This window comes from Xiphophorus couchianus, chromosome 5, assembly GCF_001444195.1.
Source record: "Xiphophorus couchianus chromosome 5, X_couchianus-1.0, whole genome shotgun sequence".
Lineage (NCBI taxonomy): Eukaryota > Metazoa > Chordata > Actinopteri > Cyprinodontiformes > Poeciliidae > Xiphophorus > Xiphophorus couchianus.
In genome coordinates, this window is record NC_040232.1 from 21,974,077 (window position 1) to 21,997,794 (window position 23,718).

At 39.9% G+C, this 23,718-nt stretch overlaps 1 protein-coding gene across 1 annotated transcript in view; it reads left to right on the plus strand.

Moving 5' to 3' along the window:
* Positions 1–21,364, plus strand: part of tgfbr2b (transforming growth factor beta receptor 2b) — a 35,224-nt gene extending 13,860 nt beyond the window's left edge. The window contains exons 3-10 of the mRNA XM_028018333.1: positions 1,632–1,822; positions 11,181–11,482; positions 11,559–11,807; positions 11,901–12,014; positions 13,361–13,498; positions 14,298–14,439; positions 19,022–19,134; positions 20,283–21,364. Coding sequence (XP_027874134.1) covers positions 1,632–1,822; positions 11,181–11,482; positions 11,559–11,807; positions 11,901–12,014; positions 13,361–13,498; positions 14,298–14,439; positions 19,022–19,134; positions 20,283–20,543 — 1,510 coding nt within the window. The 3' untranslated portion in view covers positions 20,544–21,364. The remainder of the gene's footprint in view (positions 1–1,631; positions 1,823–11,180; positions 11,483–11,558; positions 11,808–11,900; positions 12,015–13,360; positions 13,499–14,297; positions 14,440–19,021; positions 19,135–20,282) is intronic.
* The last annotated feature ends 2,354 nt before the right edge of the window (positions 21,365–23,718 follow it).

Genomic DNA, 23,718 nt, shown 5'->3' on the forward strand with positions numbered 1-23,718 from the left:
TTGAAATGTTCCATAGATTTTATCTGTACAGCACTTTGACACTGCTATTGTCCTTTTAAAGTGCTTTCTAAATAAAGCAGTAGTAGTAGTAGTAGATGATGCCAGCAGCTGGATTCTGGAGCAGATGGAGCTTATGAAGGGATTTGTGAGGGAGACCAGAGAGAAGAGAATCACAATAATCAATACGGGAGGCTGTGAGTAAGAATAGAAGTGGTGTGAGGGGTGAGGAAGACGTTTAATGTTGCGTTGATGAAAATATGCTGACATGATATGGGAATGAAATAGTGAGCACACAGGCCCTTACACAGGGTAGATGGGGCACTAAAGCTTAGTTTATGTTTCACACATGTACCTTCCTCACAGAAACTGGACAGAATCAGGCTGGGTGCACAGTAAGGCGTTTTTGCTAAAATTACATATGACCATGCGGAATGGCTGCGTCAAACATAAATCAGGCTTAAGGAGTTATCAGTTGTGACAGAGGATTTGTCTGCTTTTGATAATGTAGATTTTGTGCCAATAAGCAGAATTTCAGTTCTATCATTGTTTAATTTAAGGAAGTTTGAAGTGAAACTGGATTTTACTGAAGATAAGCAGTTGTTGGGAGATTAGGGCCGGTTTGAGGAGGTAGGTTTACTACAGAGGCAGAGCAAGGTGTCATCTTTGAAGCAGTAGGAGAAGATATTAAAGATGGAGACGTTATTACCAAGGTGGGAAGATATAAGAGATGAAAGGAAGAGGCTCCTGGACAGATAACAGTGGAAAACTGGAGTTAAAGGATTTGAGTGGGATGAACAGAGTGTGTCCTAATCAGGCTCAGGTTACTAGTAATACCAATGGATAATCATCTATTAAGGAGGATGGTGTGAGAATAGCTTACTGCTTTATTTACTGTTATGCCCAGTGTCGCTAATTTGAACCATACCTAATAATTTTATCTATTGTATGGGCTATATTCAAATTATCAATCTTTATTTAATTAAGCATTTTCTTAGCAAAAACTCAGCAAAATTAATATTTTATTGTACTGTCAATGAGGGACAATAAGGGGTTAAAATATTGTCAGGATGTTATTTTTTATCATTATTTATCCTGAAGACAAAAGTTGGACCATAATTTATGAACATACGGTAACACTTTTTGGACGTTTGTTTTATTTATTTTTTTTGTAAAAAGGAACAAAAAGGATTAGAGTACATAACACTGGGAGTACCAGGGTTTCGACCTCTCCCCTGAAGTCCCGAAAGAGGGTCAAAAGACCTGAGTCCAAACTGACGATTCTGATGGCTCAAATTAGCATCCCTTTTTCAATTGTAAACGTGGCCATTGACCGTCAGGCCAGAAAGGAGGAGTGGAAAATCATGCAAAACTGGTTATAGCTAAAATAACCAAATATAGCTAAAATCCTTCAGGTCAGTCGACCCGTCTCTGGGCTCCAAAGGTAGAAATGTTAACATAGGACCCTTCTCTGGTACTCACTAAACTCAATAAACTTGTCCTCTTTTCAACCAATGTGGAGTTTTTACCAAGACAGTCAGTCGACTTTGCTCTTGGCCTCTCATGGACTGTAAAACTGTAAGAAAAAAAAAAAATTAAAAGATTCCTATTTAGTCTGTTTGTCTGACTTTCAGGATAAAGAATGAGACCAGCTTCACCGTGGAGACCCTTTGCCACAACCCGTCCGTGTCGCTGTACGGCATCATGCTGGACGACTACAACAGCTCCAGCTGTGTGATGAAGGAGAAGAACTCCACCAGCGGGATGGTGCACGTCTGTTCCTGCACAGAAGAAGAGTGTAATGACAAAATGGTGTTCGTTCCCAGTAAGTGTTCCCGTTCCAATGAAGTCACGCAGTACGTGGGTTGATGAATCCAATGATTTCTGCTTTGGAGTTCTAAATTTAATAATGTTTTGACTCATGTCAACATAAAAGCTATTTAAAGTTAAGTCTTTACAGATCAACATCACGACCTTTTCAGATACATTCAGTTGATGAGCAAGGATTTTACTCTTCACCACCGCCACTTCTATCCAACTAAACATGTTGTGCATTGAAATGAAAAATGGTTTAGATGATGAAATAAGATAAGATAAGATTTATTTGTCATTGTCATCAACAGATTACAACGAGATTGAGATTTGCTCGACTCGAGTTAAGATGCAGGTTATGTGTATATACATAATATACAAAGATAAAGAAATAAATTGTACAAAATGAGAAATAAATAGACATCAGAAGATGGTTGCAGCGCCTGGAGGTTTCGCAACAGAATTTACATTTTTAACAAAGTGGTGTCAAGAGCAGAAGTTCTTATGCCTTTGAATTTAGTGCCATGATTGCCATCGGGTAAAAACTGTTTTTTAGGCGATTTGTCCTGGTTTTTATTGCTCTGTATCTCTTGCCTGATGGCAGCAGCTGGAAGAGACCATGGCCAGGGTGTGAAGAGTCATTTAAAATGTCCAAAACTTTCTTGTGGAGCCTGGAAGTGTAAATCTGTTCCATAGTGGGGAACAGGTAATCTAGAAATGGTATCTAGATTACCTCTATCAGTCAGAACAACAAACAAAATTAGAATGATATTTGTTAACGTGTTCACTTATGGAGTAACTCAACATTTTCAGTTATAAAGCAGTGTCCCGTTTCAGGTGGGAATACAACAGGAACTGAATGTTGCTGATGACTCCTGCAGGCTCACATAAAGAGCTCTGCCGGCCAAGACACTGAAGAAGAATCCTATATTGGCAGTAATGCAGAAGAATGGGAGGATTTATAGAGAAATCTGACAGGAAGAAATGACAATGTGGAGCTAGCTGTTGGCTCCCAGCAGGGTGCAGCCATATGCTCCATCCAGATCTGCTGACCTGCTGATGTTCATGAGTTTCCATTAGCGTCATGAGAAGGTATAAAATATGGTTTGATTCAAGATGGGAGGCTGGACAACAAACAAGGGATCTATTGGCTTTGTAGTTAATTATTAATATTCTCTCTTTTTTTGACTCAGTTCTTGCGATTGCACTTCCTCTGTGGTGTGCTCTCGTAAAAATGTTTTTTTGTTTGTGCTTTTATTTGCTCAATTCAAGAACGCATATTGAGAAACAACCCAGAAGACTCAAACCACTCATTAGTAGGAAAATAAGAAACCCAAAAAGGAATTTCCCCCCCAAAAAAAAAGTCCAGAGAGTGGCCACAAAAACTCTGGAACAAAGCTTTATGGATTGATTAGACAACAAAAAACCTTGTTGGTCGAGATCAAACGTTTGGAGAAAGGAAGGCTCTGCTCCTGATTCCAAATATACAGAAGCTGATCTGTGAAATGCAGTGGACATCGATTCATCAGGTGGGCTTGCTTGGCTCCTTTGTGATGGACATAGAGATCAACAGAGACATTTTGGCAACTGGACATGAAGCATTAATCATATCAATCAGTCTACTCACAAATGTAGTCTTCTATCCATGCTAGTGCTGTGATAGATGTGAAAACATGGAACTAAAAGCCTGAATGTTGATCTTTCAGATCATATTCATCATCCTTTCTACCAATTCCAAACTAGGGCTGCTTATGATAGAAAAGAAATCATGAAATCATTGAGTTTAAAGAAGGGAATTGTGTTTTGGCAGATTTAGAAACCTAACAACGTTACAAATTTAATTTATTCTAATTTGTAAATAAAGTGATAAACCTAATGGATGTTGAGACAGTTGGAAGATACTGGGTCAGACTGCTAACTGGGCATACATGCCATTTTGCTTGGTAATCCAGCTCTTTTGGGCCGACACGTTTTTTTTATTTATTTTTTTCCTATAATGTAAACCGGCCGGCTCATAAACATTTCTCATTCCTTCATTTTATGACTTTAGGCATGCCCAGACTCATCTCTTCCCCCTCCACTCTGTCACACCCCGTCCTTCACTCCCCATCCCGTCTCCAGTACTGATGCTGATTAAAATCTGTTGCTTTTAATCATACATGCCTGAGGGATCATTTGCCGAGCCTCATTCTGACACCTTCACTGGCACTAACTTCTAAAAACGCTCCACAAAGCATGCAGGTCCAACCTTTCGACGGAGCTACTCTCTGGACACATGCTTGTAAAGTGGGAAATGCCAAAATAACATAGATAATTTTGTTACTGTATTTTATTATTTTTTTCTGTTGTCAAAACTGAAAGATAAATTAATTACTCTGCTCTGTGTCAAAGCCAAATGTTTGAAATCTCTAGCAACAATGAAGAAATGTACTTTATCCTCCTGTGCCAGTGCTTTGGTGCATGCTGCTTGAAAACCATAAAAGCTTCCAGGAACTTTGCCTACTTGGATCATTTTGGGTTTGGAAAAAGTAAAACTTTCCTATGTTGTATTTTTTTTATAGTAAAAAACTGAAGGCCTTCATCACGTTCAATGTGTAAGTGCTTAACTCAGGTCGTGCGTCTTCACTGTATCAGCGCGTTGTCTCATCATATGTGTTTGCTCATCATGCCTCCTCTCTGTGTTTGGAAGGTTTAAGGGGATTGATGCTAAGAAGATCTGGGCCTTTTTCACAGCTTCTGCTCTGGTGGCTGCTGTAGTGTGAGAGCTTTGTTAACACCAACAGGAACTGGAAACACAACGCTCGCATCGCGCTTAAACATCACTCGCAGATTCCCCAGTGAGGTTGTGAAAATGCAGCTGTGGGCCTCGTGCAGAGTGGAGAGGGGGAAAGACGTGTCTCAGTCGCTGAATAAAAAAAAGTGTGTGTGTATGTGTATGCGCCGGGCACACTGGAGAGCACAGACATATGGTTTCCTGTCTGTGTCGAACTCAATTCAGAAGCATCTCCTGCATGTGGTGACCGGACCCTGTAGACACAGGAGACCTCATCTGGGGAATGACAGAGAGGTTCAGTAGGTCTGATGAGCGGGACGTGTCTCATCCCACACTCTGTTATTAAAACAGAATAAAGTCTTATTCTTCCCATCCAAATCACCATCCTTCTGTTTTGAAGAGTAACAGCTCACCTCTGGTGTACCTCTGGGCCGTGATGAATAGTTTGACTCATGAACCATGTTACAAAAATGTAGATGTTCTGTTGATAATTGATTCTAGGTTTGGTGCAGACAACTTGATGAAGTGAATGTGCAGCAGTGGTTACAAAATGTGTTTTATTCTCTTTGTTTATTATACAAAAACTACAACTTTAAACAACTACAACAAAATCTATTAGAATAAATGTATTAATGTATTAAACAATTACTTTTAAAAGTACAAAACTTAGACATTGTAACTCAAATTAATTCAAAATTCTTCAGTTATTGAAGATGGTGAAAGATCTGCTATAGCAGACTGTCTGTATTACATCAAATTTGAAGAACCTCTGACTAAAGACATAATTTTTTTTCTAAAACTGTCTCATGAAGAGGATGGTAAGCAGTAATATAGAGCCTTACAAAGTGCTGCCAACCACTTCATCCTTTTTTTTAACACTTTGTCACGTTACAAAGACAAACGTCCATGTATTCTATTGATATTTTCACTTATAGGCTAAGATAAAACAAAAGCTGGACCAGAACCAAGTTTCATAGTGGGGATGGTGTGTTCAGGGTTATGTGCAGTGTTGGTCTTCAGCACCACATAGCAATTTCTACTTAGACTAAAAAATGGGAAGCCTTCCTTCAAGTGTGTGTGGTGATGCCAGAAGTTCCTGCTAAACTTTGGACTCAGAGAGAGCAACGTGGCTTTCGTCCTGGCTTTGGAACACGACACCAGATCTTCACCTGTGTTCAATCTCTGAGGTAGTCATTGGATCTTCTCTGATCTGCATCCGTTTCCAAAGTCTTCTGAGCATGTTTCTCAAGGTATTTTTGGGGAGTGGAATGCTCCAGTAGTATGGCATATCTGGGCGAGTACTTAATACAGTGTCTAAAACAAGAGTTGTGTCTGCATTCTCAGCGTCAAGTAAGGCTTGTTCCATGTGTGGGGTGGTCTCCAAGGTTACCCCTTGTCTCTGATTCTCTGATTTTCATTGACTGGTTCTCAAGGCATAGTTGTATAGAGGAGGTTTTCTGGTTTGACAACCCGAGGGTTTCATCTTTGCTTTCTGTGGATGGCGTGGTCCTGTTGGCATCTCATAGGGAGTGTTAACATGCATTAAGTGGTCTTCAGCAGAGGGTGAAATGAGATTAGCTTTTCTAATCATGACTTCCCAATTGGAAAACAGTTTAATGCCTCCTTGGGGTTCTGGGTTCATACTTTAGACTCAATCAGAAGAGTTAAAGTATCTTAGTGTTTTTTTCATGAGTGTTGGTTGGCATGGAGACAGATATGGACAGACAGATTGTGGCTTCATTGGCTGGAAGTGTAGGAGCTAACTCTACATACCTTGCATATATTCCAACCTTCACCTATGGTTATGACATATGGGTTTTGATGGAAAGAATGAGAATGAGATTGGTCAAAATTCCTACCCAACATTAGACAGGCCCACTGTGCACACTGTGTCCATATCTGACCCAACACAGATAATTTACTCTAATTAGAGGCCTGAGAACAAAAGTAAGCCCAACACATTATCTTGAACTGCTACCGGTTTAAAATGCATCCAGTTGAAATTCAACCAGCTAAATCAAGCTCAATGGTAGAAATCCCAGGCAGAACGCTGCAGGGAGATGAGAAATGAGTGGAGTTGCGTATGAAGGCAAAGGCCCTAAGCCATATAGATTTAAAAGGTCAAAGAGCAGGATCAGGAGATGCTGAGCCACATAGGGTGTACAGGTCACCAATTTTCTGCAGCAATAGCCTTCAGATCAGCTAAAGATCAGCGTGTACAGAGATTCATAGAATGAGTTTCCATTGCTAAACAGATCCCTTATTGCCTTGTATCACCAAGCGCAGAGCTCTGGATGTGGCGGAGTAAACACGCCGTCATTATCCCCTAAAGCTTTGGAAACACGTTTTATAATGATGAATCATGCCTGTCTGTCTGGCAGTTTAATAGTACTCACTGGGTTTGTCAGCCACCGGAACGTGTCTGACTTCATTTCACTCACCATCAAGTGTAAAGTTTGTGTTAGGGCCCCTTAATTCCACTGAAAGAAACTCTTACTGCATCAGAACACAAAACATGTTGGTTAATTTCATCATCCCAACTTTGTGGGGCATTAGCCCAAAGGAACGTCTGTAAGGACCACGGATGAGATTGGTATGAAGAATGGACGTCCATGATGTATATACACCCAGGGTTTGGCAGGATGCTATGCCAGAATTTTCCACAAAGTAAATACGCAAATAATATAAGATTTACAAATGGAACAAATAAGTAAAGTAAAAGGCTACGTTTGCCTTAGCCAGCTAGAAACTGAAATCTGTGTGTGGTGATGGACTCTGACCTGAACGCCCAGAACCACATAAAGACAGTACCAAAGTCGGCCTTCTGTCACTTGGAGAACATTTCCGGGATCAAAGGACTAATGTGGCCATATTTACTGCTGTGCTACTGTAAAAAAAAAAAAAAAAGGTTTTACATTTGTGGAGGTACATAATGAGAAAAAAAAAAGTTGAATGTTGAAGTTGAGCAGAGTTAGCATATATTTATTTTTGTGGTTTGTAATTGATACCTGATGTGTTTGTCACTTGGCTCAAAAAGAGGACAGATTTCCTTGTGACACCAAGTGGGAATGTTTCATCCCCACGAGGCGTTTCTGTCTTAATACCACAGAGAAACTACATTAGATGAGAACCGGAAAAAAATAGTTACTTGGTTTGGTTCCGCCCAAAAAAAGGAAGGAGAAGTGGTTCTGTAAATATATTCCTAGATGGACTTTTTATTATTCCCTTTTTTTCAGCTAAGTCTGGAACTTATCTTGAGTTCTTTCAGTTTCACGGCAGATGGCTTTAATAGAGAAATTGAAATCCAACAAGTCATCGTCTAGACGCATCCAAAACAGCATTCTGGGGCCAAAATGCTGCAATGAAATGTTCTGCAGAGTTATATCACACCATACCACTTTTTTTTTTATAAAGCTCTTTAAAATCACCAACAAAACTGACATGCTGCAATGGCAAATGGTTAATTATTATAGAACAGATTAAATAAGCACATAAAAACACAGACAGTCATCATCTCTCAGTCTGTTTAAGGTCTTGGAATAAAAGTGTGTGTTTTTTTATGAGCAGAGCTTATGAAACAGTGGGTTGTGAAGACAGTGCTGTTACCATAGCAAATAAATACTAACTGCTGACCTCTGTGAGGCTGTAGCATGTTGGCAGGCTGGGTAAGGCCAGATTACATCTATACTTTCAGTAGGTCTTTAAAATAGTAAACATGTTCTTTTGGTATTTGTGTGTGGGCGTGTGTGTGGGGGGGGTGTGCGTGTGTGTGTTTGCTCAAAGAAACCACAGTAATAATTCGACTTGAATTTTCAGAAAAAGTACATGAGCCTGCAAGGCTGTTTCAAAGCTTTTTCATTATTCTGACTTGAGACGATCCGTCTGCATGAGGTTCACCAGAACCTGACAAGATGAGACAAGAAGAGCTTTAAACCAGAAGAGAAACGGTTCTGAATGTTCTACAGTGGGGAAACTCAAGTGTAGGAGCAGCCTCAAGATATATAGGTTCACACAGAAGATCAAAAACTTACAAATGTACAAACAGATTAATAATATCTGTTTTTCAATCCCCCTGTTTATATGTATTTTAAAGTATTTTATATATTAGTATTTTGTGTGTATTGCTATTTGTATCGCAGTAAAACCAACTCACCACATTTACAATTGAATCCATCCTGATTTTGATTAACTTCAGTGGTGGCCATTTTTTCAAAAATGGCTTTGCCAAGATCTGACTAATCAACTTAAGATCATCAAAAACTTTAAAGACTTTTTGGGGTATATACTATCTAACCACCTATTACCTGGTCTGGTGCTGCTATTTTTCAACAAAAATGGTTCCTCTTAAATTTCCGCCTGTAACTTCATAAAATTCTTTTAAACTGAGTAGTTATTGCTTTGAGTTTCCATATTCTGAGTGAGGGAGGACTAGCTCAAAGTTTCCCAGACACACATCTTTGGCCAAATTACATCTCAAACCAATTAGAGGAAAGCATGAGAATACTCTGGCATCCTGACTGGAAAAGGCCATGCAAGCCTTACTACCAGTTTGACATTCCAGTACATTGCTGACTGTGTTTACACCTCAAACACATTCTACTCTCACAGAACAGATTACACACTTACAGGCACAGCAAGAAAATGAACCTACCCCCCCCCCCAAAACCGTCAAGGAGTCATAAAAGCCTTAAAAACATTCAAAGTACAGAAACAGGGAATTTGAGTGGAAGTGTCTACGTGTTTGGAAGCCTTTTTGTTTTTCCAACCCACATACTATTACATTATAATTACTTTTACTATTGGAATTCAAAGTTTTTCCAAAATAAGAAGGAAAGAAACTTTAGCCAGGGTTAAAGTGTTACAGTTTGGAGTATTACAAATAGAGAGAGAGAGAAAAAAGACCACTGGATTTGGCAAGCTCTTTATTCTTATCTAAAGGAAAAGTGAAAGTAATGCTGCCTTCTCCAACAGTTTAAAGTATGACTCAGTTAGCTGAAGACTATTTTGACAGGCATGAAGGTGCAATAGTTCAAACCAGGAACAACAGTCGGTTCTCACGCTACAACAAAGAGCAAAACAAGTGAAAACCTGACAAGTACACCTTGTGCTTTATGTTGGCTTTTCACCGCTCTGGTTGAACCAGCGGTCTCTCAGTGTGGTGTGTGTGTTTGTGTGTTCATACACCGCTTTCCAGAAAGAAGCAGAATAAACAGGCCATTAGGCAGGCGGTGTCTCCAGTGATGTATCTCTGCTTCCTTTGGATTCATCCAAATACCAAGTCCCAACTTCCCACAATTCCTTGTGCTGTTTACACCAGCCAGGCCAACGTCTCCCTGTCTAGTGATGGACCACGACCATACCACGCTGTCATATTAAGACTGAAAATACTTCTATTGTGGCTCTCTATGAGTTATTAAGCAGCTGAGAACAGAGTTCCGTTTAGTTTTCTATAGAAAGTGAAACGTTTGTTGTCTCTTCTTCACCTGGTGCAACGTGTTCAGAGGTCAGGTCAGGTCAGATGTTGGTATGTGGAAACCCAGGAAGTGTTTGAGAAGACACAACTCTTTTCAGCAATGCTAACAATTACGACAACTATCGTGACTCTTACTTTTGCCTCTTACTCACTCATTTTTGGCAGAACTGTTTTGATACTTTCGATGACCATTCAGCCATTCTCTCATGTTGCCATATTGTGGCTCCTAATTGATTACAATTCTATATTTTAAAATGTACTTCCTTCTTAAATCTAGCTAGATTTTCCACACATCCCAGGTCCTCTTAAGTCTTAAGCTGCCACTTATAGCAGTTTTCATAACCTCCTATAGACATGTGGCACCCGTTAGCATCCCAACTGCATGCTCACTTTTCTACCTGAACACTTTCACCAGTGTCCTAAGGCAGTGTTTTTCAAAGTGGGAACCGCCAGGGGGCGCTGCTGGGGCCTCAGAAAGTTGGAGGGAAGATGAAAAAAAAAAAGATTAATTTAATTAATTTTTTAATCTTTAATTTTTCATCACAATTTTTGTTATTTTGAAAAAAAAAAAAAAAGTTAAAATAATTGATTTAAATGTTATTTCTGATGTTTTGCTCCTCGAGTTTCTGACAAGAAAAAGACCAAAGGAAACAACCATGAGAGGACGGTGGAGCACACTGTTACAAAAACCATAAAAACTGTGGAAATATAATAAAATTAGATGAGAATAATATAAAATACTACATATTTTCTCGGAATCAAAAGAGGGAATTGTGATGAAAAATTGTATTATCTGGTATTAAAATCATAATCTGATGGTAACACCTTCTGTCATCGAACTCATGGCTTCACACTGTCTGGTTTATGTGTTGGTATGAACCATCATTGGTGCTAAATGATTGTAATAATTATTGAGTAGTGAATAAAAATGTTCTAAACGTTGATGTTTCTTTACATATTTTTTGTCTGTGGGTTCGCAAAGGAGCTCCCAGGTCTTTGGGGGGCCATGGCCTGGAAATATTTGGGAGCCCTTTTCATCAAACATTCATCTGTGTTGATTGAGACCCTTTTTGATTCTAAGCTCATCATTTCTCTAACTGTTCTCTTCCTCTGTTTTTTCTTCAGAAGCAAAAGATCAAGCCGTGGGCGATTCCCTCATCTCTATTATTCTGGTAAGCCTGCTTCCCCTTATTGTGATGGGAGTCTTGGTTGCCGCGGTGATCCACTGGTACTGCGTCAATCGGCGGCGCCATCTTAGCAAGAAGTGGGAGAGCAACGTTAAAATGCGTAAGCCAAAAGCCGGCGGGTTGGACTGCAGAGACGCCTGCGCCTTCATGGTGGATGACGACGGCTCTGACAGCAGCTCCATTCACGCCAACAACCTGAATCACAACACCGAACCTCTGCCTATAGAGCTGGATCTGCTGGTGAGTGTGAGCTGAAGCTCTTTGGAGGCGATGTTCCATCTCATTGAGGCCCTTTTTTTAAAAAATCTTCCTCCAGGTGGGTAAGGGCCGCTTCGCTCAGGTGTACAAGGCAAAGCTGAAGCAGAGCAGCTCAGCTCAGTTTGAAACCGTGGCTGTGAAGATCTTCCCCTCTGAGGAGTACGCATCCTGGAAGAACGAGAAGGACATCTTTTCCAACAAGGACCTCAGACATGAGAACGTCCTCCACTTTCTGACAGCTGAGGAGAGGAAGGCAGAGAAACAGTACTGGCTCATCACAGCTTTCCACCCCAGTGGGAACCTCCAGGTGTGTCCACTGCTGCTTGGTCTCCCTTTATGAAACTTGCCGCATTAATAACTTCTAAATGCGATGGAGCTCAAACGTCGCTCTGCTCCACAGGAGTATCTGACGCGCCACGTGATCAGCTGGGAGGAACTGCAGGCGTTGAGCAGCTCTCTGGCCCGCGGAGTCGCCCACCTTCACAGCGACCGGCTCGCAAGTGGACGGCCCAAGGTGGGACTTGATGAGAATGTCCACGAATCATTTCAAAATCACCAGACTGGGACCAAATCTATTTCACATATTGTCATCTTCCTGAAATAATGACCCAATTCATTTCTGTTTTTGCCAAAAGATGATTTAGACAAAAAAAAAAGAAAAATCCCTTTTGGCAAAAAATTACTTTGGCAATTATTTTAAGAAGGTGACAACATAAAATCCAGTCAGTGCCTGACAGTTACTTTGAAACACATTTTGAAAAAACATTAAAGACATTTGATCTGTTAAACTAAAACAAACCCGATGAGCAGAATAAGTTAAAGCTTTGATAGCAACGCTAACTAAGATTGTCAATGTTTCTAACATCAAAGGATATCGTATTCAGTAGCGCTCTTGGATTGTTGTAACCATGTGCATACAGGCAAAGTAAGACCAAACGTTAACGTCAACCATGTTCACGCACCAAAAGATACCCTGTAAAGATACAGTCTGATCAGTAAGGAGCGTAAAACTCCACATACCAGGAGTTGTATGTGCTGCTTAAAAGTATTTTTAACTCTTGCAAACAAGAGCAGGGCAACAGGAAGCAGCAACCTGGTTTGCATATACTTAAGAAATCCACACTTTGGCAGAATATTGGAGTAAAAATGCCTCAGATTTGACAGAACAGCTTGAAGACTGGGGCCTGTGACTCCTGTGACAGCCATGCACTGTGTGGGATCTCCTTCTGATTACAGCAGCATTCATCCCCTTGTTTTGTGATGATATATACTTAGAGGTAAATATAAGACTTTTCTCCAATATGTTTCTCATCTCCTGTGCTAAAGCTTTTTGTTCTGTTGCAGGCCACAACACCATTATTCTGCAGGGGAATCTAGAGAGGACCTTTAGGGTTTTTCCAATGGTTAGCACACAAAAGATATCTAAGTAAAAATGCTATTCATTTAAAAGACTCTTTCTGGGTAGATTTTAGACTATCCACTCACTGTCTACTTTATTACCCACACCTTGCTTGGGTGGGTTGGATTGATTTTTGCCCTCAGAACTACCTCAGTTTCTCATGGCAGATTCAACAAGGTGTGGAAAACATTCCTTTAGATATTTTGGTTCATGTTGACATAAAATCCCACAGTTGCTGCAGATTTGCTGGCTGCACATCCACAAAGTCTAAAGCTGTTCTGCTGGATTAAGATCTGGTTACTGTGGAAACTATTTGAGCCCAGTGAACTCATTGTCAACCTAAGTTCAGTTTGACTATTATACTTTTCCACTTTTACCATTTGCTTTATGGTTGTTTGCTGTTGTGGGTGTTTGTTTTGAAATCTGTTGAGTTTTGACCTCAGCTGCTGTTGGACCAACAGGTGCCCATAGTTCACAGAGACCTAAAGAGCTCCAACGTGCTGGTGAAGAACGACCTGACCTGCTGCATATGTGACTTTGGCCTGGCGCTCTGTCTGGACAGCAGCCTGTCAGTGGATGATCTCGCCAACAGCGGCCAGGTCAGTCTCTCATTTACACAGTTACACTTGTGCACAACACGTCTGATAAACGGTGATGTGACCAAGCAATGCGATACAAAACACATGCAACACAAAACACACTACATACAAATTGTAATTAAGAACCTAATTTTATGTTTAATAAGGCTCAATTGTCCCAGAGCTACATTGACAATATATTTTTGCTCCTCATCTTTGTTTCTATACATGTCAAGTCAAGTTTACTTGTATAGCACATTTCAGCAACAAGGCAATTCAAAGTGATTTCCATCCAGGCCTGTCACGATAACAAATTTTACTGGATGATAAATTGTCCCCCAGAGTTATTGCAATAAACGATAGTATTGTTGCTTTAGGACAATTTTTGAGCAATATAATGGTAAAGGCATAATAATGCAAGAACACATTCTCAAAGATGAATAAACTTTCAATTTTAATGACTTGGAACACATTTTAAATATCCAAAATAAACAACAGACAAAAACAAATCAAATTAATTATCAGTCTTTGTAAACAAAATTATCCTTCAAAGAAACGGCTGGTTGAAATCTAAGCACCGAGCTGGAGACTTTTGTCATCCAGGTTTTGGCAGAAAGAGAGAAATGATAAATCATGCAAATGAAAATTATTGAACTCATTTTAATTAATCATCTGATTGATTTATTGAGTATTGTGACAGGCCTATTTCCATCATAAACAAAATCATCAAGCAAATCTACATCAAATATATTGATTACCATCTAGTGTGTGATATTTGCGTGCAGATGTGAGTGAACAGTTTTTAATGTGTGACTTGCAGGTGGGTACGGCGCGCTACATGGCCCCTGAGGTCCTGGAGGCCCGGCTCGATCTGGAGAACATCGAGTCCTTCAAGCAGACCGACATTTACTCCATGGCTCTGGTCCTGTGGGAAATGACATCAAGATGCAAAACCATAGGAGGTGAGTGTGCATTTGGAAACACTTAATGCTTCTTGAAGAAGAATCGCAAGTCAGTTGAATCAACGGTCTGCCTACAAATCCTCTGTCTTGGTTTGATTAAAGTGAACTCTGGTGCAGTTAGAATGCATATGTGAATGTTAAGCATTCACATATGCACCAGAGACCGCTCCAAAGGCAGGAAGCTGAGTATAGTGCAGGGCATTCTGGGTAAATCCCACCAAAAGAAAAGGACGAGCTTAACGCTGGCAAGAGAAAAGTCTCACGGTCGCTTACCAAAGACAAAAGAGAAATATTACAAACTCTAAAATCTGAAACCACTCCATTTTTATTTACATTTGGTGAAGAAGGACATTGTTCTCATGACTTCTTCAGAGGTTTTTTGTTGTTTCCTTAAGTATTTCTTGGCAGATTGCCACCACAGGTGAGGAGGGGAACATGTTTTTCCATTAGGATCATTTGAGGGAAAGTGAACAGCAGCAGCTGAATATGTTAACAAATGTTGCAATTTTGGCCTCAATTAAACCAAATCTATCAGACTTTCAGGTGTGAAAACACCCTTAGATTTAAAGGCATTTTCATTCCACCAAGTTTCTGATCAGAAGTTATACACAGGAATCTCGTAAAAGATAAGCAAAGTACACGTGTATCGTTTTGGGAAAAATGTACCCAGAAAGTATGAGGACAATATGCAAACTCCATGAAGGTTGACTGGCTCAGAATTAGACCCTTCCTGCTCTTTCTACTCTTAAAGGTTTGTTTCTCTGTCTGTCGTGAGGTGAAACTGATCAGACAGTGATCCACACTTCCTTCCACATCGCCTTCAAGTCTATCTTGTTGTACTTTAACACAGTGTGTATTCCTCATTCACTTTGGCTCCACCCCTATATAATGACATAGAAAACTTCAAGAAATCCTGGAACTGTTTCCTCTCCTGCAATACTGGGACAAGTAAACTCCTTTAATGAACCGCTGTTTTGGAAAATACTGACGGAGGACTACTTCTGTTTACTGTGGTTGCTTCTGCTACCATCGAGGATACTTGTATATGCTAATCTTTTGTGAAACTTTTATTGATTTATGCGCTGACCTGGTCGTTTTGCTTTATTTGTGGTTTGTTTTGTTTTGAGAAGGTGTGGGAGAGGTTATGTATGTATGTGTTGTGAAACAACAATAAAAACTTTAATAACAAAAAAAAAGGAATAAGAACTTAGTAACACCTTGGCCAAATGTAGGGTAAGGCAAACTAAAACTTCTCCAGTCAGAGAGAACCTTTACTGTCTCCCTGTGTGTGTTACACGGTGCAGACAGAAGACTGGTCTACTGTTTCCTGTTATTCAGGGGACGAGGGGACTTTGATGGACTTTCTGTCAGTCTGTACCTTAACCCCAGCTTCAGGTCAGCAGCAAGAATATGAGGAATGACTGATATGAGACGAAGACAATCTGGACTCTGTTGTTGTCCTTCCTTGGGCTGAAAATCATGAAGGGAGAGCTGCAGCCGCTCCTGCACTAGTTTCACCTGGCTGCACAAGTCTGTGACCAGAGCGTCTCTATGAAGCTGAGAAAATAGATTGTGGTGTTTTTATATATATATTAAAGGCTGTGCACATTTCCTTATTTGGTTGTAACAAAGTTTGTTTATTGAAAACACGGTGCTATTTGTTATACTACAGTTCCTGACACAGTTCTGCATATTTTAGTACACAGTCCTAGAGAAGAGTTTACAGACACGTGTCACTGAAATATATTAAACCAGAGACCATAAGGACATTTTTGAATAGTTAACTTGACATGACTTACTTCATGTCAAGTAAGTCATGAACTTATTAATAGAAGGATTTAAAGCCGCTGTGTGTAACTTTTATATATATACTGTATATACGTATATATATATATATATTTTAAAAAATTTTTTACATACTTTTTAAAATTATTATTGCAGTGACATTATGATATGAGACCTATAATCTCCACCTCCTCCCTGCCCTGCTGTTGCATCTGAAGAAATGCACCGCTCCTGGTCAAAAACAACCAATCAGAGCCAGGAGGAGGGTCTTAGTGCTGTCAATCAGTCTCATGCTCACACTGTCCCCCAGCTAAGCTACAGCTGCGAATGCTAAGGCTAGTTAGCATAGCTGCAGATGATGCCTGAAATAAAGTTTTCCTGTAAAGGTAAGTTGTTTCTCCACCATTATCACACTTAGCAGTATGTACACAAGATTGATTGACATCTCTAAGACCCTCCTTCTGGCTCTGATTGGTTGTTTTTGACTGGGAGAGATTCATTTCTGCAGGCCACAAAAGTAGTCCTGGGAGGAGGAGAGATTAATCTTGTCACATTGTCTCATACTGTCATGACATGAACAAATATGAAAAAAAAACATATTTGTGCAGAATTTGGAGACTTAATGGCAATTCTTAGGATGTTGGCATCACAATCTTCTAACTATCATTATCAGTACTAGTAGTTTTAATTCATTTTAAACTGAAGAACAGGGAACTCATTTGGTGATGAGATGATCTGTGTTATTTATGTGATGTCATGTTCAGATTTTCCTAGCAGAAATATTTTTGCCTCGCTCTGATTTTCAAAATACATCCTCAGTTAAGTCAAATGCAGATACAGTTACATAAACATGAAGGTTTAATTGTCCTCCCTCTGTTGTATACAAGCTAGATGGTTGTTTTCTTGTTTTCTGTGTGTTTCTGTCTTTGTGTTCTTTTTAGATACATTAGAATATACAGAGTGATAAGTACCAGACAGTCACCCTCAACTTGCCTTCCATACCTTCAACAAGTCTTCAAGTCAATCTCTGGATTTCTGCATAGCAACCACAGAGGACAGAATAGTAGACTGTATTAAAGCCCTCCTCTGGTTTTGCTGTTGTAGTCTGTTATATTATATGCCTCAAGTATCTCCAAACATTCTATTTACATATCCAAAATTAGTTTGCAGGGTGCGGCAGAGCCTGGATGGTGAGTCTGAGCTGAGGCATTTGGGTTAAATCAAGCACTGTGCCAAGGATGAGTCTTTAGTTTAAAGAAGTGGAATATGGTATATTCTGTCATATTCTGCTGCCTAAAATATGGATTTAATGTCCTGTCCACCAGGGGGTCACTGCCTCTACCGGAGGAAGAGATGAAATTGTGCAGTATAGAAAATGATTCTTACTCTACGATTAAAAATTGTTGTTTTGGTCACTTAATGCTGCAGTTTGTAAAACACACACATACATATATGTATATACGGTATATGTACAGTATATATACTGTATATACTGTACATATACAGGTGCAGGATGACAATGCACCAATACACACAGCAAGACTGGTGAAAGATTGGTTTGATGAACATGAAAGTGAAGTTGAACATCTCCCATGGCCTGCACAGTCACCAGATCTAAATATTATTGAGCCACTTTGGGGTGTTTTGGAGGAGCAAGTCAGGAAACATTTTCCTCCACCAGCATCACGTTGTGACCTGGCCACTATCCTGCAAGAAGAATGGCTTAAAATCCCTCTGACCACTGTGCAGGACTTGTATATGTCATTCCCAAGACGAATTGACTCTGTATTGGCCGCAAAAGGAGGTCCTACACCATACTAATAAGTTATTGTGGTCTAAAACCAGGTGTTTCAGTTTCATTGTCCAACCCCTGTACATATAGGGTTAGGGTTAGGGAAGAATCCGGGCCGGCCCGGATGGGTCCAGCTTTTACACACTAAAAGTGAGGGAAGATCCACATTTTAAAAATGTGAAGCAGAGGCTTGCAGAGTCAGCGTTTCTGCATGGAGCTCTGATCCACTTCCTGACTGAAGGTGCAGATCAAATTTTAATCCTTCCTGCAGCTGGGAGACACAAATAACGGTGTGAGGGGAAAGCTGCTGCCAGATTTCACATTCACAGATCCAGTTTTAGACAGTAATCAGTCGTAAATCTACATGAAGATACAGGCTGGAAAAGCTTCTATGGGATCATTGTGAATCTTCAGCATCTTGTCCTGATGAAGCTGTGAGCTACATGCAGCGTTCTGTTTGGAGCTGAGAACAGCCTGCAGCTGCTGCGCTTCTAGTCCACTGAGGTCTGGATTCAGGCCTGGAAATTACTTCATACTTTCAAATTAAAGGTTTATTTATTTATTTATTTTACCATAACCAAATCTTCAACAAAAACAGAAAAAAAGCATAATAATTCTAACACTGAGAAGCTGTGGTTTGATGATTTGATGAATTACTTGGCAGCAGGAGTGAATTTGTAGCTTTGAAGGAAGCGCCACAGTGAGGCGTTTCCCCTCATAAGGCAGGATGAACTGCTTGTCTCCACAGTCAGCGTTATTCCAGCCAGGCTGGAAACGTCCACCAGGCCTTTTCACCCTTACTCATCATAGAAACTCCAATGTTAATCTGTTTTTCTTTATCAGCCCGTGTGTTTCCAGCTATTGTTGACATCTGCATTCAATAAACAACAACGCAGAAATGCTGCAGATTGAAGGATGATTTTGTTTTTCCTGCTTCCTGCTCAGAACAACACCTCTCCCCTGGTTTGATCCCTGGTTTGCCTTTTTTTTTGTTGCGTTTTCCAGAGGTGAAGGACTATGAGCCAGCGTTCGGCTCCAAGGTGCGACAGCACCCCTATGTGGAGAGCATGAAGGACAACGACAGACCCGACATCCCCGACAGCTGGCTCCGGCATCAGGTCAGATTTAAAGATTTAAATCAAAAGTTAAAACCGCAACAGCCATTAGAAAATACATTAAAATAAACTATGCAAGAGCACAAAGCAAAATCTAATGTAAATAAATGTGGATGAACACTGAGGTAAAATCTGCATGTTTCAGAATTGAATGTGTGTCTTTGTAAACAGGGCCGAGAAAAATGTTTTTTCTTTGCATATGTCTTCAGATTTTTTTATTATTATCTATTTATTGTTCCTTACTTGTTCTAGATCAATACATTTTTAGGTAAGGTTAAAAACATAATTTAAGTAAATACAAAAAGTTATTTTAAAGTTATGATTTCATTCATTAAGACAGTGGCGTTCAGGGTCAGTCATTATCTCAAGAACTTTGACAAAAATTCAACTGCAGTACTCGCTGTTTTACCCAAAGAGGGCAGCACTAATAATTAAGCAAATTTACATGGAAATGTGACAGTTTGAACAGAAACATAAACACATTATCCCTAATGACCGATTCAGGCAGTTTTTCTGCAATAAGATAAGGTTGAATTAGGGCCATGATGACATCCAAATTCTTTGCAACATGAGCCCGAATCCCAAACTACTCAGGAGCCATGGTGATTTTCCAACTTAAAATGCAAAGTGGCATTTTGTCCTAACTTTCTAGACATTTTTTTCTTTTACGTAGTCCAGAAAATTTCTTCTTAGCTACAAAACTAAGAACATGTCAGACAGAATAATTGATTTGCTCTGAGTAAAGTCAATGGATTTTTATGGCCCTACTAGCTATGAAATTATTTTTATTATTTTAAATTACAGCTATTAAAAGAAAAATATGTTGTATGTAATATTTTCCAAGATTTTATAAAATTTTCATTCAAATTCTTAGGCTAAAAAAATGGCAAAATGCCCACTGGAGAGCCAAATTTGTACCATTCTTGAACTGCAGTCGGTGGCTGTACAAAATTTTTCCGAAGGCCACAAATTGTCCCTGGGCCACACTTTGGACACCCCTGATTTCGAGTTCAGTTACGCTAAAAGATCTAGCAATGAGTTGCTCAGAAGCTGCACGCTTCTCTGGTTCACCAGCCATTTGTTCTGTAATGAAACAGGGAACAGAAAAAGGAAGAGATTCTCAGATCTGTGCTCTACGTCTCCCTCTGCAGGGCATTTTGGCTATCTGCACCACTATCAAGGAATGCTGGGACCACGACCCGGAGGCCCGTCTCACGGCCCACTGCGTGGCCGAGCGACTCTCTGAGATCGAGGAGGAGCTGGACAAGCTGTCGAGCCGCAGCTCCTCGGCTGAGAAGATCCGATACGAGGTGCACATCCCCGTCGCCATGGAGATCCCAGAGGAGGAGGTGAAGATCTCCGAAATCCAGAACATCATAGCTGCGGACTGCTCTGTGAGCGACAAGAAGTGAGGCGGGGATCTGCGGACTCCTTCAGGGGCCTTCCGGTCCAGGTTAGCACGGCGGACGATGATGACGGTGGTGGTGATGAAGAGCGGAGCTCTGGCGGGACTCCAACCACAGCTGGAGTCTGAGGCATCGTGTTGTGTTCAGCTTTGGCTCAGCCCTGGTGAACTTTATGGTTTTCACGACTTCTAGAATGTTACAACATGTTGAAAAGCTACAGATCCAAAAAATAAAATAAAATACAAATAATAAATAACAAAAAAGCCAATTTCACAGGAGAATGCCGAGCCTGACAGACTTTTCTCTGCATGATAAACAGGCCAGTTTGGATTGAACCAAACAGGTTTTAAATGCATTTTGTCATGATCTTCTTCTGCATTACAGATAATAGTCATTTCCAATGGTTTAAGCATATTTTTTTTATATTAATGTGCCTTAAAGTACATTTTTCATTGTGTACTTTGAATACCAGAGAACTGACCATACCACTGTTCAGTGTCCGTACCAGCAGGTTGATTAGGAGAACAGGTCAGTATATTGGTGTCTTTGTGTTTGAATGTACTTTTTAGTGTTTGTACTTATGTTATGCGTTTTTTTCTAGACAATAAAAAGCCCACCGTGCATAGGAGACAGTAAATATGCATAAATAGCAACAAAAAGGGAAAGTCAATCTATTTTGCCTTTTTTTTTTTTGCAACTTTTCAGGATGCATGTCTTAAAATAGTGTTTGTCTTCATAAACAAGAAAAGTGTCAAAGAGCTTTTACCCTGTATGTCACATGCAAGATATTATAAATCATGTATGAATTAAATATATTTACATATTTACTTCTCTGGTTCTGTGTTTTTCCATCCATCCATTATTATCATTACTTTAGCTAGCATTTAAAAAACTGTTTACTGCCTTTTTTTCTCACCAGGTAGCAGTGTGAAAAATCCACCCTTCAATTTCAATTGCATATTGATGACTCCCTTGTGTATAAATGGTTTCTAAACAACAAAAACCTAAATGCAGAAGTCAGTCCAACATTACGATTAGAAAGTCTACGTCCAGTTCAGTGATGTGGGCCTGGATGAAGCAGGAGCTAATTTAACTCTTTCTAGGTAAAAGTGAACTCAAACAGTTAACAGCTTGTTTCCTATTAGATGAAATCCATTTTGAAAACTGACTGAAAAAACATGGTTTCTTAAGCCCCGACGTGAAAAAGATGCCTGAAGTTGTGAAATATTTGAGAAAAGTCACTGAGAAACAACTGATTTGTCTTTTTTTTCTTTATCAATTGGACTTTAAATCTGGTCCTCCAGAAATGCTTAAAGTACAAACATTCAGCCTGGATGGTGACCATGAAGAAGATGAAGCCAGCCACAGTGTGTAAAGCCTGAGTAGAGCGAGGAGCTCTGGACCAGTTTGATGAAAGTCACGCCATGATAACTGATCCAAACTGGACTTAAACAAATAAATGAGGCTTTCAGTTTTAAACCATTGCAGTTATCAGCTCAAACCACAACAATGAGCCCAGTTTGGTGGAGTAAGACTGCTGTGGCATCAGCTGAACGGTTTGGCTTTTACTAAACATGCAGTAAAAAATTGAAAGCTCTGTGTTCCCTTTTATTTGTTATACTGTGAAAACACTGTGTGCTCGTAAAAAAAAAAAAAAGAGAGAGAGAAAAATTTGGCTTCAAAGTCTCAGATAAATAAAAACACAAGACATACATTTCTAAAAAGGTCCATGTGATCACAGCTTCCTGAGAAAAGACTTGTGCATTGTTTGCTAAATCATTTCTTAAGACTTGAATTAGAAACCTGGTCCTTCAGAATGAACATCCAGCCTGGTGAACAGAGCAGGGAGAACCTCCCATTTCTAGCCAGGTTCAGTGGACCAAACCCTGGGAAAACACACAACTCCAGTGCAGTCAGTGTTCAGAGAGTGTTAGCCTGAACTAGCTATGTTAGTGCTTGAGCTTTTGTGAAGCTAGCAACCTTTAAACAAACTGTACAAACAAGGAAATTACAAAAGATTCCCAAACATGAGGTGCAGCAGGTGAAAATGTTTGTTTTTTTTAAACTAGCTTAGTGTCATGAATTGGTGTGGTGAAGGGCGGTGAGGCAGACGCAGCAGACCCAGGATGAGATGATTATGGTGATTTAATGGTGCAAATAGGCTCAAACAATATTCAAAGTCCACAAAACCTGGCAGCACAGTTGAGCGGAATGCTAGGGCTCAGCACTGGTAGCAACAGGCTACATGCATGGACAAGACACATAGACAAGGACCCGACAACACACAGAGACACAGGTGAGACTGAATACACAGGAGGCAATCAGGGAACGAGAAACACCTGGGAGCAATCAATGGGAAGACAGGACAACACGGAGACTCAGAGACACAGGAAACTCAAAATAAACACACAGAAAAACACGGAACATTACACTTGGGTGTTAAAATACCTCAGATGTTGAACGAGACATGCAACTCACGCTTTCTACTCAGCTTTCTACTCCCTGCCAGCTATATGGAGTCTGCGGCTACCGTAATAACAATTTATAGGAAACATTTTATTCCCTCATTCATAAAACGCTAAAGTCGGGGACTTTTCCGGGGACGTCTTCAGCCGGGGAAGTTTTAACAAGATACCTATCACGCATTAACGTGATAGCACTCAATTCTTTTTCCCTGCTTGATAGCAATGCGCTTCCGTAGGAATTAGACCAGAGGATACTTACTTATACTTATCTACCAACCCTGAATAGGAGTATAGTTTATCCCCTTAACTGCAGGTACCAAAATCATCAAAAATGACTGAAAAGGTATACCCAAATGAAATCAGCTGCTGTTCTTGAACAATTTGGAGCAAAGGTTTGGTCTCTCTATGAAGAAGACAAGCTAAATTTTGTATTTATGCAGTCAAAAATACTTTAACTGTAAGTAGTTTGTAGTTATTACGTTTGTAACACAAACATATTTAAAAATTTTGCTACAAGAGATTTAATTTTTATTTCTTGTAAATGCACATTGAGTGTTGAATGTATGGACTGGAAAATACAATAAATCTGTAGAATAAAGTACTCTGCTCGTGTATTTCAAGACTGATCTAGATAGCGCAAAAAAGAGATGTCATTTTGGACATGTTTATTTTGAGGATGTACAAGTGTTGTCCTTGGACAACACCTGATATACAAA